This window comes from Microcaecilia unicolor, chromosome 3 (genome assembly GCF_901765095.1).
Source record: "Microcaecilia unicolor chromosome 3, aMicUni1.1, whole genome shotgun sequence".
Lineage (NCBI taxonomy): Eukaryota > Metazoa > Chordata > Amphibia > Gymnophiona > Siphonopidae > Microcaecilia > Microcaecilia unicolor.
The window spans coordinates 448324072-448337223 of NC_044033.1; the positions used below are offsets into that span (position 1 = coordinate 448324072).

The window sequence follows — 13152 nt, forward strand, 5'->3', positions numbered from 1 at the left end:
CATTTACTCAAGGTAAAGTCCATTCTGCCATATCTTAAGACTCAGTTCACTAGAGATCAGGCAGCCTCATGGGCAGAATGCTCCAGTGTGCAACGGTAGTGTGGTCCTCCTTACATACATTTGCTTGTCACTATCTGGTAGATGTGTAGATTTATCAGGATGTGGTTTTTGGTGCTTGGGTGTTGGAGGCAGGCTTTGGGGATCCCACCCTTAATGGTCACTTCTTTGGTGCTGTCCATCTATGCAGGTCTAGAGGAATGCTGTGAAAGAAGATATTAAGTCTTACTTGCCAATTTGCTTTCCGTTAGTCCTTCCAGACCAGCATAGAGCCCATTCTCACATCTGTGATCTTTATTTCCTTCCTTCATGTTTTAAGGATCAGAGCTGCACAGGGTTGGGTTGCAGTATGGGAGGTTTTCATTTGTTATTGTCTTTTTCTTTAAAACTTTTTTTCATGCTCTGTGTTCTCATAGGGTTAGAGGCATCTACTTGGCTACACGGTGGCTGAATCTTAAGGCACTGTGTGGACTACGTCTAAGCTTTAATTAAGATTCTGTGGTCTCAGTTTCCATGTGCTGGTAGGAGTGCATAACCCATCTATGCCAGTCCAGAGGGATTAAAAGAAAAGCTACTGTAATTAGCAGGTAAGACCTAATTTCTCCTTCAACTAGCTTGACTTCATGCCTATTGAATATACTGTAATATAATGTCGGTTTTCTTGTGCTTTGTGGGCAAACCCACATTCAATGCATGTTGCAATCACGGCTTTTTTTGAGGGGGTACTGAGTACCGGCACCTTTTCCATTGTCTGCTAAAATTGACCCATGGTCCCCAAATTTTAATGAAAGAGATCAGGCCCTCCACACCAATTTTGCCTTGTCATAGATTCTGTGACTGATTGCAGGGGGCCTGGCTATTGTGGGGTGGGTCCCTCGGTACTCACCTAACCCCTGAAGGGTGGCCTGACATTTGAATATCGGCACCTTTTTTTGCTAGAAAGTAAATTTAACCATCTTAAAAGTATGTTAACTCTGCAGTACTTCTTGAATGGTTAATTTTAACTTAATTTTTTTTGTAACTTTAGAATGGTCTGCACCTTCAGCAATAGGAATAGCAGGCTTGGGTGGTGGATTTGAAATTGGAATTGAGGTAGGTATAAAATACCTTTTTAACAGAATAAAAAGAAAACTACTATGTACTACATGCAGTGATAGGCAGGATAAAAGTTAAGAATTTCTACTTATTCTATGTTATTATGTGAAATCATAACCGTGTAGTTCTCCAAAAAGTAAGAAAGATGCTACTTATGTGACTTACATGTGTTGGGGCTTTGTCTATGTACTGCTTTGTCTATGTACTATTTGCCCTGCAACAACATGTCATCTGATTATAGAGATAACCTTGAGCTTCCCTAGGTTACTGCTCATGGGGGTCTTTAATCTAGTTATTGAAAACCCAGATGCTACCACTATGGCTATGTGTTTTTTTACACAATGGCATCAGTAGAGTTTACACAGGTGATTAAATCTACATCCTATGCTACATTTGATGTTCTGCAAAGGGGTAGACAGCTAAACACAAGGCTTGTGGCATTGAGGTAACACCCTAATCATGGACACACCATTTTGTAATCACATTTCTATAAATGACAACATAAAACAGAGGGGCCTTAACAGAATCTGGAAGGAAATTTGGGACATGTGAAATCTGCTGAGAATATGCTAGAGGATCTACCCTACCCCACTGTGGATGAAAATATAACTATAGTATCAGAGCAGATTGACATTTGGAATGTATATTTAGCAACAATGGCATAACCATATGACAAATTTTGGGTGAACCCATGGGTAGAATGGGTGGTCATTACACATAAATATCTTAACTGGTGGGGATCCCCAAGCCCTGCAATCTGAAATCATCTCAAGCCCACCTTCAGTCCTCTCAGCCAAACTTAGCAATCAGTAGCAGCTATTGCAGCTGCTAAGCATATGTGTTAGTACTTTGACAACTAATGAAAGCTATATGGTGCAGATAAAATATGATCCCAATAGTGGCATCCTATATTGTCTGCTGCCACATTTTTGACTGAGCTTTAGTGATTTCGTAGTGGCAGTTGGGAGGCCCAAGAGCTAAGAACTACAATAGTAGTGAACAATATCAGCACCCTACACAAGCTGAATTCTCATGCATGAACTGAGTGAACATGCACAAGAACTAAGTGTGGGTGGGGTGCCAGAATCGATGGCTCAGAAGCTCTGTCACCAACTGCCAAGGTTGGCTGAAGGTAGTTATGGTGGGCTTAAGATGTCTTCAACTAGTGGGGCTTGGGGATCCCCCACCAACCACACCAAGGGTACACCACTACTCAGTGGGTCTGAGCCCAAAGTAGATGGGCCCACTTCTTAAAGGGCCAGGCACAGTTACCTCGGTACCCCTCCTAAGTATAGATTCCCCCCCCCCCCCACTTGAAAATCCCCATCTTCCTAAAGGCCCCATAGGCCTATATTCCAGTATCCATAGTGACTATTGGGGTTGGGCAGGAACTATCCCTAGTTACTCCTGCCCATGCTGGAGCCAAGTTCAAAATAGTGCTGGTGACTCTTAGCAGTAGTCTTGCATTACTTCCATTAGGGATCATGTCCCCTTAAGGCTACCCCTAAGGGTCGCTAGCACCAGCAAAGGCAGTACCTGCCTGATCCCATTATACACCAGGGATATTTGAAGGTAATTCAGGAGGGCCTTTTTTGAGGGGGGGCACTTGCAGGTGAGGGAAGCATAATTGGGGAGAAGCCTCAGGAGTGGGTTTATGCTTGGGGGGGGGGGGGGGGATTGGGGCACCTTGAGGTAACTGCTCCCAGCTCCATTAAGGAGCATTGGGCTGCTGTTTTGTGGCCTGGTGCTCCCACAACAGTGGCATGACATTGTTTGCAGAGTTATGCATATACCATGGGACTAAGTAACATTCTGTACTGAGTTCCTGCTGGTGACTCCGTGATAAATCGAGATACTTTAAAAGTCTGATGTTTATCACACTTTAATAACTTCCCTCCTAAATTTTCTGTCACGCTACACCTGTTGTGCATCATCTTGGGTTAATCAAGGCGATTAATAGCTCTTAAAATCTAATCATAGATTTGATATTCTGCTTTTCTGTGGTACAACCAAAGTAGTTTACACTTTACATGCAAGAACTTTCTCTGTTCTTAGTGAACTCAGTCTGTTTTTGTGTCTGGGGTAATGGAGGGTTAAATGACTTGCCCAGGATCACAAGGAGCTACAGTGGGAATGGAAATGAAACCCAGTTCCCCCAGGTTCTCAGCCCACTGACCATTAGGTTATTCCCCCATGTCATTTTTAGGCATTATTTATATTTAGCACCGTAGGAGCATCTTATGCAGAATTTTTGGAGGAACTGTTTATAAATTAAAACTTAATTGACTACCCTTCAAACTAAAAGTAATTTTTTCTAATATCTGGATAACTTTCCATTCGAGGACACAGAAAAAAAAATAGCAGGAGAAGCCAGCTGGTAAAACAGCATGTCTGGCCTTTTCCAACTGAATAATAAACTGAGCTGCTAGTAGCAGGAGGTGGTGGAGATGAAAACGATAACGGAGTTCAAACATGCATGGGATATGCATAGAGGAATCCTGTGCAGAAGGAATGGATCCTCAGAAGCTTAGCTGAAATTGGGTGGCGGAGCAGTTGGGGGGAAGAGGGGGTGGTGGTTGGGAGGCGAGAATAGGGGAGGGCAGACTTATACGGTCTGTAACAGAGACGGTGATGGGAGGCGGGACTGGTGGTTGGGAGGCGGGAAATACTGCTGGGCAGACTTATATGGTCTGTGCCCTGAAAAGGACAGGTACAAATTCAAGGTAAGGTATACACATATGAGTTTGTCATGGGCAGACTGGATGGACCATGCAGGTCTTTTTCTGCCGTCATCTACTATGTTACTATGTAGCCAAACCAGTGTTAATGTCGGAGCTCCCTAGGCCCTGGCTGTTGAAGACAAACGTTGCTTCCTGCCTTTTATGCAGTTATTGTGACTGAGGACATGAACATGCCCAGCAGATCAAAAGATAGCTACTTCCTGGCAAGAAAAGACTATATTTTCAGCCTCTATCAGGCAGAGAGCTGCAACAGAATGTGAAGAGGAGACTAATGAGACTAACTGATTAAGTTTGTGTGGGAAACGGCAAGAAAGCAAATAAATGAGCAACAAAGTGCTTGGAGGGTAGATGGGGAGAGGGTGAGTGGGGAGAAGGAGAAAGAGGCGAATAGTTGCACCCATCAAAACAAATTGAGGGTGATATGATGGCAGAAGCACATCAGATAGGAGGTAGTGTCCTATTGTGGATTAAAAACTGGCTAAAAGAGAGAAAACGGAGAGTACTTGCCTGGTTCAGATCCTATCTATCAGACAGGCAACAATCCATAATGTTTGGCAGCAACTCATCACCACCATGGACACTGACCTGCGGGGTACCACAAGGATTGATACTGTCACCTATTCTGTTCAATATTTACCTCAAGCCACTAGCTGATTTGGTCAATGGACACTCAGTTCTACATCTATGCGGATGATGTGCAGCAACTCATACCCATTGAACCTGACTTACCTACAGCCTTGAATAAACTGAGTACTTGTCTAACATCAATTCAAGAATGGGCTAAACACAACAAACTTTGCCTGAACCCAAGTAACACCGAGCTTCTCTGGGTCCCTAACACAAGTGGATACATACCTGACATCAAAATCCCTTTTGGGAAGTATGAACTCCCCCTCAAATCACAAATCAGGAACCTTGGAATACAGTTAAATTCAATACTTACTGTGATTCCCCAAATCCAAGCAACCTTCAAGAGCTGCTTCTACTATTTGCAACAGCTATGCTGCCTCTCTCCTTACATCGAGAAGGTAAATCTTATCCCAGTTGTGCATGCCATGGTAACACCAAGACTGGATTACTGCAATGCACTATACAATGGTCTGACTACAAAGGGCCTGCACCAGCTCCAGTTGATTCAGAATGCAGCAGCAAGACTCATAGAAGGTTGCAAGCGACGTGACCACATCACGCCATTTTTGCAAAAACTTCATTGGCTACCAGTACAATACAGGGCTAAATTTAAAACTCTTATGTCTGATCTTCAAGGCCCTGAAAGGAAATGGCCCCGAGTATCTGAAGAATAGGATGATCCTCCACACACCGCCAAGGACACTAATGGCCTCCCAAGGATTTTCACTAACTACACCCTCTCCAAAAGACATTACACGATGTGATACCCGCAAGCGAGCCTTCTCCGGAGTAGCCCCCATGCTCTGGAATGCATTGCCTGAAAGGCTCCACTTAACACAAGACTATCTCTACTTCAGGAAGCAGGTGAAAGCTTGGCTCTTCAATCAAGCCTTTAATGGAAGAAGTAACTAACTTGTTAGTCTCACTCACACACACAAGGATTGACTCGGGCTGCACATACTGCAGCGGGACATGTTTATTCACTCCTAGCCTAACTGAGATAATATTTAACCATCTCTCTGACCTCATGTGCAACTTTCTTCAAATCAATCACCCTAACCTGGGCCTCTCCTCTGTGGGAACAGCAGGATCCCATCCTCACTGATCTCGGGGCTTTCCTTCATCGCTTCAGGATGGTGTTCGATGAACCTAGGTGTTGCTCTTCGGCCACTAGTGAGCTCCTCCAGCTTCAACAAGGGAACCTCTCCGTACGAGCCTAGGCCATTCGTTTTCGGACCCTTGCATCTGAGTTGCGCTGGAACCAAGAAGCTCTTGACGGCTATCTTTTTGCAGGGGCTTGCTGAGCGCATAAAGGATGAACTGGCGGGACGAGACAGACCTACTACTACTACTATTTAGCATTTCTATAGCGCTACAAGGCGTACGCAGCGCTGCACAAACATAGAAGAAAGACAGTCCCTGCTCAAAGAGCTTACAATCTAATAGACAAAAAATAAAGTAATCAAATCAATTAATGTGTACAGGAAGGAGGAGAGGAGAGTAGGTGGAGGCGAGTGGTTACGAGTCAAAAGCAATGTTAAAGAGGTGGGCTTTCAGTCTAGATTTAAAGGTGGCCAAGGATGGGGCAAGACATAGGGGCTCAGGAAGATTATTCCAGGCGTAGGGTGCATCGAGACAGAAGGCGCGAAGTCTGGAGTTGGCAGTAGTGGAGAAGGGAACAGATAAGAAGGATTTATCCATAGAGCGGAGTGCACGGGAAGGGGTGTAGGGAAGGACGAGTGTGGAGAGATACTGGGGAGCAGCAGAGTGAGTACATTTATAGGTTAGTAGAAGAAGTTTGAACAGGATGCGAAAACGGATAGGGAGCCAGTGAAGCAACTTGAGGAGAGGGGTAGTATGAGTAAAGTGACCCTGGCGGAAGACGAGACGGGCAGCAGAGTTTTGAACCGATTGGAGAGGGGAGAGGTGACTAAGTGGGAGGCCAGCAAGAAGCAGATTGCAGTAGTCTAAACGAGAGGTGACAAGGGTGTGGATGAGGGTTTTGGTAGAGTGCTCGGAAAGAAAGGGGCGGATTTTACGGATGTTGTAAAGAAAGAAACGACAGGTCTTGGCGATCTGCTGGATATGAGCAGAGGAGAGAGAAGAGTCAAAGATGACTCCAAGGTTTCGAGCTAAGGAGACAGGGAGAATGAGAGAGCCATCAACAGAAATAGAAAACGGGGGGAGTGGGGAGGTGGGTTTGGGGGAAAAAATGAGAAGCTCGGTTTTGGTCATGTTTAATTTCAGGTGGCGTTGAGACTTCCAGACAGCAATGTCAGACAAGCATGCTGAAACTTTGGTTTGGATGCAAGGTGAGATATCAGGGGTAGAAAGGTAGATTTGGGAATCATCAGCATAGAGATGGTAGGAAAAGCCATGGGATGAGATTAATGAACCAAGGGAAGAAGTGTAGATAGAAAAGAGGAGGGGACCAAGAACAGAACCCTGAGGTATGCCGACAGGCAGAGGGATAGAAGTAGAAGAGGATCCACCAGAGTGAACACTGAAGGTGCGGAGGGAGAGGTAGGAAGAGAACCAGGAAAGGACAGAGTATCGAGGAGTATGCTGTGATCGACAGTGTCAAAAGCAGCAGAAAGATCAAGAAGAATGAGGATGGAATAGAGACCTCTGGATTTAGCCAGTAATTAGGTCATTGGAGACTTTAGTAAGCGCAGTTTCGGTTGAGTGGAGAGGGTGAAAACCAGATTGTAGTGGGTCAAGAATAGCATGTGAGGAGAGAAAATCAAGGCAGCGGTGGTGAACAGCACGCTCAAGTAATTTGGAGAGAAAATGGAGGAGGGAGATGGGTCGAGTGAAGGCTTCTTAAGGAGAGGTGTGACCACAGCATGTTTAAAGGCAGTAGGGACAGTTGCAGTGGAAAGTGAGAGGTTGAGAATGTGACAGATAAAAGGAATAAGAGCAGGTGAGATGACATTAAGAAGGTGGGTGGGAATGAGATCAGAGGAACAGGTGGTACATTTTGAGGAAGAAAGGAGAAGTGTAGTTTCTTCTATAGTAACTTCAGGAAAGGAGGAAAAGGAATGAGGGGAACGGACTAGTGGAGGGAGAGGTGGCGAGGTAGAGAATTCAAGGTTTATCTTTTGAACCTTGTCGTGAAAGAATTCAGCAAGGGTCTGAGGAGATAATGAAGGGGGAGTTGGGGGAGGGGGCACCTTGAGGAGAGAGTTCAATGTGGTGAAGAGAAGACGAGGGTTAGAGCCAAGAGAGTTGGTCAGTTGGATATAATAATCCTGTTTGGCGCATAAAAGAGCAGATTGGAAGGAGGTCAGCATGAACTTAAAGTGTAAGAAATCAGCAAGGGCCCGAGATTTCCGCCAGAGGCGTTCGGCGGAGCGGGTGCAGGAATGTAGGTAGCGGATATTAGAAGTCAGCCAAGGTTGGGGTTTTGTACGCCTTATAGGGCGGGTCATCAAAGGTGCAAGAGTGTCTAAGGCAGAGGATAGAGTATTGTTGTAAGAAGAAACAGCCTCGTTGACAGACGTGGATGGTGCCACAGTAGAGAGGAGGTTTGAAGCATGGGAGGATAGAGATGAAGGGTCAATATTGTGAAGATTCCTAGATAAATTAGATAAGATAGGACGGGACTGGGAGGGAGGCGATTTAAGTGTGAAAGTTATAAGATGGTGATCAGAGAGGGGAAGATCAGAGGCAAGGAAACTAGAGGGTGAATAGTTGGAGGAGAAGATGAGATCAAGACAGTGACCATTTTGATGAGTGGGGGAGGTGGAGCATAGTTGGAGATTAAAGGAGGATGTTAAAGCGAGTAACTTGGAAATATAAGAGTTGGAAGGATCATTAGCAGGAAAATTAAAGTCACCAAGGATGAGAGAGGGGGAGGAAGGATCATGGAAGAAGGCAAGACAGGCATCAAAGTCACTGAGAGGATGAAAGGGACTTATCAGGGGGACGATAAATGACCGCTATTCGAAGAGGCAGAGGAGAGAAAAGGCGGATAGAGTGGACTTCAAAGGAGGAAAAACAGTGAGACTGAGGTGGAAGAAGGGGTTGAAATCTGGATGAGGGAGAGAGAAGTAGTCCAACACCACCCCCGCGACCAGCAGGGCGAGGAGTATGTGAAAAAAGATAACCGCCATGGCAGAGGGCTGCGACTGAAGCAGAGTCATCAGGGCAGAGCCAGGTTTCTGTTATGGCGAGCAAATGGAGGTGACGTGAGATAAAGAAGCCCTGGATATTGTAAAGAGTATGTAGGACAGGCCCCAAAGGAACCCTGGGATAGGCCAGAATACCCCCGTTATAGGCAGGCATTCCCCAGGAAAAAACTAGAAATAAAGAACTACAACTCCCAGCATGCCCCAAGGGAGACCGGGGATAAGAGAAACTATGTGCATTCCCAGGAGTCTCCAGAGGAGGGCCGCAGGGGAAGGAATAAGGCTGATTCTCCAACCTGGTAGAAGAGGTGGTGGAACCGGTGGGTGGAGAAAGAAGAGCCACCAAAGAGCTGTAATGAAAGAAAGGGTGAGCAGCTGGGAGAAGGGCGGGGCGAGGAGAATATGGATTGGGCTCCTGAGGAGAGAGAAGCAGAGAGTGAGCCTTGCCCTATGGCGTTGACTGAACCGGAGAACACCCTGGAAGAGCCGATGGACTTTTCAGCTCTGGCTCAGCGAAAGCCAAGGACGTAGCGGGGCCAAGCCGGGTCAAGCGGGAGGAGGTCAGGTAGGAGTATGACTGACCAAGAGGGTGGGACCCTAGGCTTTGAGCCCGCGCAAAGCCATTACTGTGTGTTTTGAAAGTCTGGCTAAACTGAGCTGTATTTTGAAAGTTTGGCCTAAAATTGAACTGTGTTTTTGAAAGCCTGGCTAAATTGAGCTGTGTTTTGAAAGCTTGGCTAGAACTGAACTGTGTTTTTGAAAGCCTGGCTAAATTGAGCTGTGTTTTGGAAAGCTTGGCTAGAACTGAACTGTATGTTGAAAGCGTGGCTAGACCTGAGCTGTGTTTTGAAAGCTTGGCTAGAACTGAACTGTGTTTTTGAAAGCCTGGCTAAATTGAGCTGTGTTTTGGAAAGCTTGGCTAGAACTGAACTGTATGTTGAAAGCGTAGCTAGACCTGAACTGTGTTTTGAAAGCCTGGCTAAACTGAGCTGTGTTTTGAAAGCCTGGCTAAACTGAGCTGTGTTTTGAAAGCTTGGCTAGAACTGAACTGTGTTTTGAAAGCCTGGCTAAACTGAGCTGTATTTTGAAAGCTTGGCTAGAACTGAACTGTGTTTTGGAAAATCCCGCTACACTGAACAGGGTATTTTTTTCTTTTTTTTTCTTTATTATTTGCTGCTACTCTTCCCCAGGAGGGAGGGAGAGGAAGCAGCTGTGAAAGCCTGGACTGGGAAACTAACCGGATTGACAAAGGTGAATGATAACTGTGCTTTGTTTTGTGTTTTGGTGCCACAACTGAGTGAAGGAGGGGAGCCCCTCCTAGGCAATAAAAAGCTCCATTGTTTTGAGGAAAAAAGCAGTACTGGAAGGTGTTCTTCAGGCTGGGGAGAGCTGCAACCGCTGAGAAAAGAGGATCCACTTTACAATATAGGGGAGTTTGTTACAGATAGAGCGGGCATTCCATAGGGTGCAAGAGAAGGGAAGAGAAGAGGAGGGGAGTAGAGGAATAGAGATGAGGTTAGAGAGGTCACGGTGAGATCTGTAGAGTTGGGATAATAGTTGGTGAGGAGGGCCAGGATTGGGATTGATGTCACCGGCTGAGAGTAAGAGAAGGAGTAAAAGAGAGCGGAGGAGAGTAGGAAAGGTGTGGCCATGAAGGCATTGAAGGCGAGAGGTATTTAGGTGGAATGGGGAAGGCAAAATGGAGGGAAGAAAGAGATGGAGATTAAAAGTCAAGAGGGAGGAAGAGGGTAGGAGAGAAGGTGAGGTGATGAAGTCGATGGATGGGCAGTGAGTTCCTGTAGCAGAGAGAGGTAGGGGGTGAGGGAAAAGATTAGGAAGGGACAGGGCTAGGAAGAGAAGAGGGGCCATAAACAACTGAGGTACTTTAGCAACTGGGAAGAAGATTAGATGTAAAGAGAAAAATGCCCCGGCGCGCAGCACCTAGAGCGGAGGCCCGGAGTGGACCTGGGTGTCACTCCGGAGAAGGCTGTAAGGATATGCAGATGAGCTGCAAGTCCTCCATAGCACCTGAAAGGCAGCCGGTGGTAGAGCTGGGCACCTCTCAGCTGAGGAAAGGCTTACCAGGGGTTAGGCCGAAGCCAGCATTCCTCCCCCTGAGGGTCGCCTGATCCTATCCAACCACTCTGGATGAACTTGTAACCCTTTGTATCCAAATTTATGTTCGGTTTCAGGAAAGAGGCCAAGAACGCACTGCTCAGCGGCGGCCTCCTTGGCTGGCTTCTCACTTTCAGTGACCGCTGCTTCCACTGCCTAATCCGGCTCCTTCAACAGAGAGAACTGATGAACCCATGGTGGTGGGACGCTATCGCTGATCACAGAAGGAGAGGTCCCATCATTGTCTTAACAATCTCTGCTTATACTGTGGGCAAGCTGGTCACTTCCTTAGTAAATGCCCACAGAAGTCTGGAAAATGACTAGGCCTGGGATCATCAGGGAAGGTGCTCCCGAGTCTATCATCTAACCTCCCCAACTCATTGTTGACATTCCTAGTCACCCTTCGGCGAACTGGGATTATGATTTAAATTGTCACCCTCATTGACTCAGGGACTGCAGGGAATTTTATCAGTGCTGAACTGCTGCGACAGTTTGACATTCCTACACTACCGGTGGACCCAGTTCTACAAGTCACCTCCATTCAAGAAGAAACACTCCCTGGGGTGGTTTCTCAGATCTCTGTTCCTCTTTGTCTTCAACTGGCAGCTCTACACCAAGAGCCTATCCAGCTTCGGGTCTTGCACAAGCCATTCATCCAGTAGTGCTAGGGTATCCTTGGCTCCGCCTGCATTCACCTATTTTTGACTGGGGAACCTGTGACATTGTCAAATGGGGCTCACAATGCTTCTCTTCTTGCCTGACCACTGTCCAGCCCTTACCTAGGTCAAGACTCCTGTTACTCTTCCCTGTGCTGCCCAAGGATTTCAGTTACCTCCGGAATACATTGACTTTTCTGATGTCTTCAACAAGAAGGAGGCCGATCAGCTTCCTCCACACAGGGAATTCGATTGTGCGATCGATTTACTTCCTGGCAAGATGCAACCATTGGAAGACTCTATACCCTTTCCCACGATGAGACCCAGGCTATGAAGGATTACATTCATGAAAACCTGAAAAAGGGATTCATCAGACCATCTTCACCAGTGGGGGCGGGCTTCTTTTTTGTTGGCAAAAAGGATGGCATCCTCCGACCCTGCATAAATCGGGGATTGAACATCACAATAAAGAATCGCTATCTGCTGCCCCTCATACTAGAATTGTTTGATGGTCTTCAAGGTGCCACCATCTTTACCAAATTGGATCTATGTGGTACCTACAATTTAATTTGAAGACGGCCTTTAATACACACGACGGGCACTATGAATATCAGGTCATGCCTTTTGGCCTGTGTAATGCACCCACAGTCTAACAAAATTTTATCAACCACATTTTTTGCGACCTCCTGTACTCTTCCGTTATTGTGTACCTGGACAATATACTTTTTTTTTCCTCATCGCCTCGGGAACATCCGAGCTATGTCCGAACTGTGCTTCTATGACTTCAGGAACATTATCTATATGCCAAGTTGGACAAATGCTCCTTTCATCAGACCACCATTCCCTTTTTAGGATACATCATTTCTGCCACAGGCCTTCAGATGGATCCGGAGAAACTACATGCTATCTAGAAGTGGCCAGAGCCCCAAACTTTGCGAGCTTTGCCATGTTTCCTGGGCTTCGCTAATTACTACAGGCGGTTTATCCACCAATACTCCCTTATCGCTGCACCTCTCACGGCTCTCACCAAAAAAGGAGCAGATGTTAAAAACTGGTCTTCTGAAGCCCTCCATGCCTTCGATCACCTGAAGCAAGCTTTTCTCTCTGCCCCAGTTCTCCGCAGTTCCGATGTGAATCTACCTTTCATTGTTGAGGTGGATGCCTCATCTCTTGGGGCTAGAGCCATTTTATCCCAAGCATTCTCTGCAGGGAAGCTCCATCCGTGTTTCTTTTTCTCCAAAAAGCTTACTCCTACTGAGCGCAACTACACCATTGGGGACTGGGAGTTGTTAGCCTTGAACATTGCCCTTCAAGTGTGGTGTTACCTCCTAGAAGGAACTAAGCAACCATTCACAGTCATTAATGACCACAAGAATCTTTTATATCTCCAAAACACTAAACGCCTTAACCCTAGACAGGCTCGATGGTCCCTGTTTTTCGCTCGTTTTAATTTCCACCTGACATTTCGGCAGGCGGAGAAGAACATTTGCGCCGATGCCCTATCCAGAGCCTTTGAACCCCAGGAGGACACCAATGAGCCTCAGCTCATGTTGAATTCCGCATGCATAGTAGCATCTGCTAACCTTCCCACTCCTCCTGGAATCACTCTGGTTCCTTCCAGACTTTGTCGGTCTGTCATGCAGTGAGGACACTCTTCACGTCTGGCGAGGCACCCTGGTTTCTGGAGGACTCTGCATCTCATTCAACAGTACTACCGATGACCTAGGA

General features: G+C 46.3%; 1 protein-coding gene across 2 annotated transcripts in view; it reads left to right on the forward strand.

Annotated features, from left to right (window-relative positions):
- Positions 1-13152, forward strand: part of SH3YL1 (SH3 and SYLF domain containing 1) — a 116782-nt gene that overhangs the window by 62578 nt on the left and 41052 nt on the right. For both annotated transcript variants that reach the window (XM_030198930.1, XM_030198931.1), the window contains exon 4: positions 1085-1149. In XM_030198930.1, coding sequence (XP_030054790.1) covers positions 1085-1149 — 65 coding nt within the window. The remainder of the gene's footprint in view (positions 1-1084; positions 1150-13152) is intronic.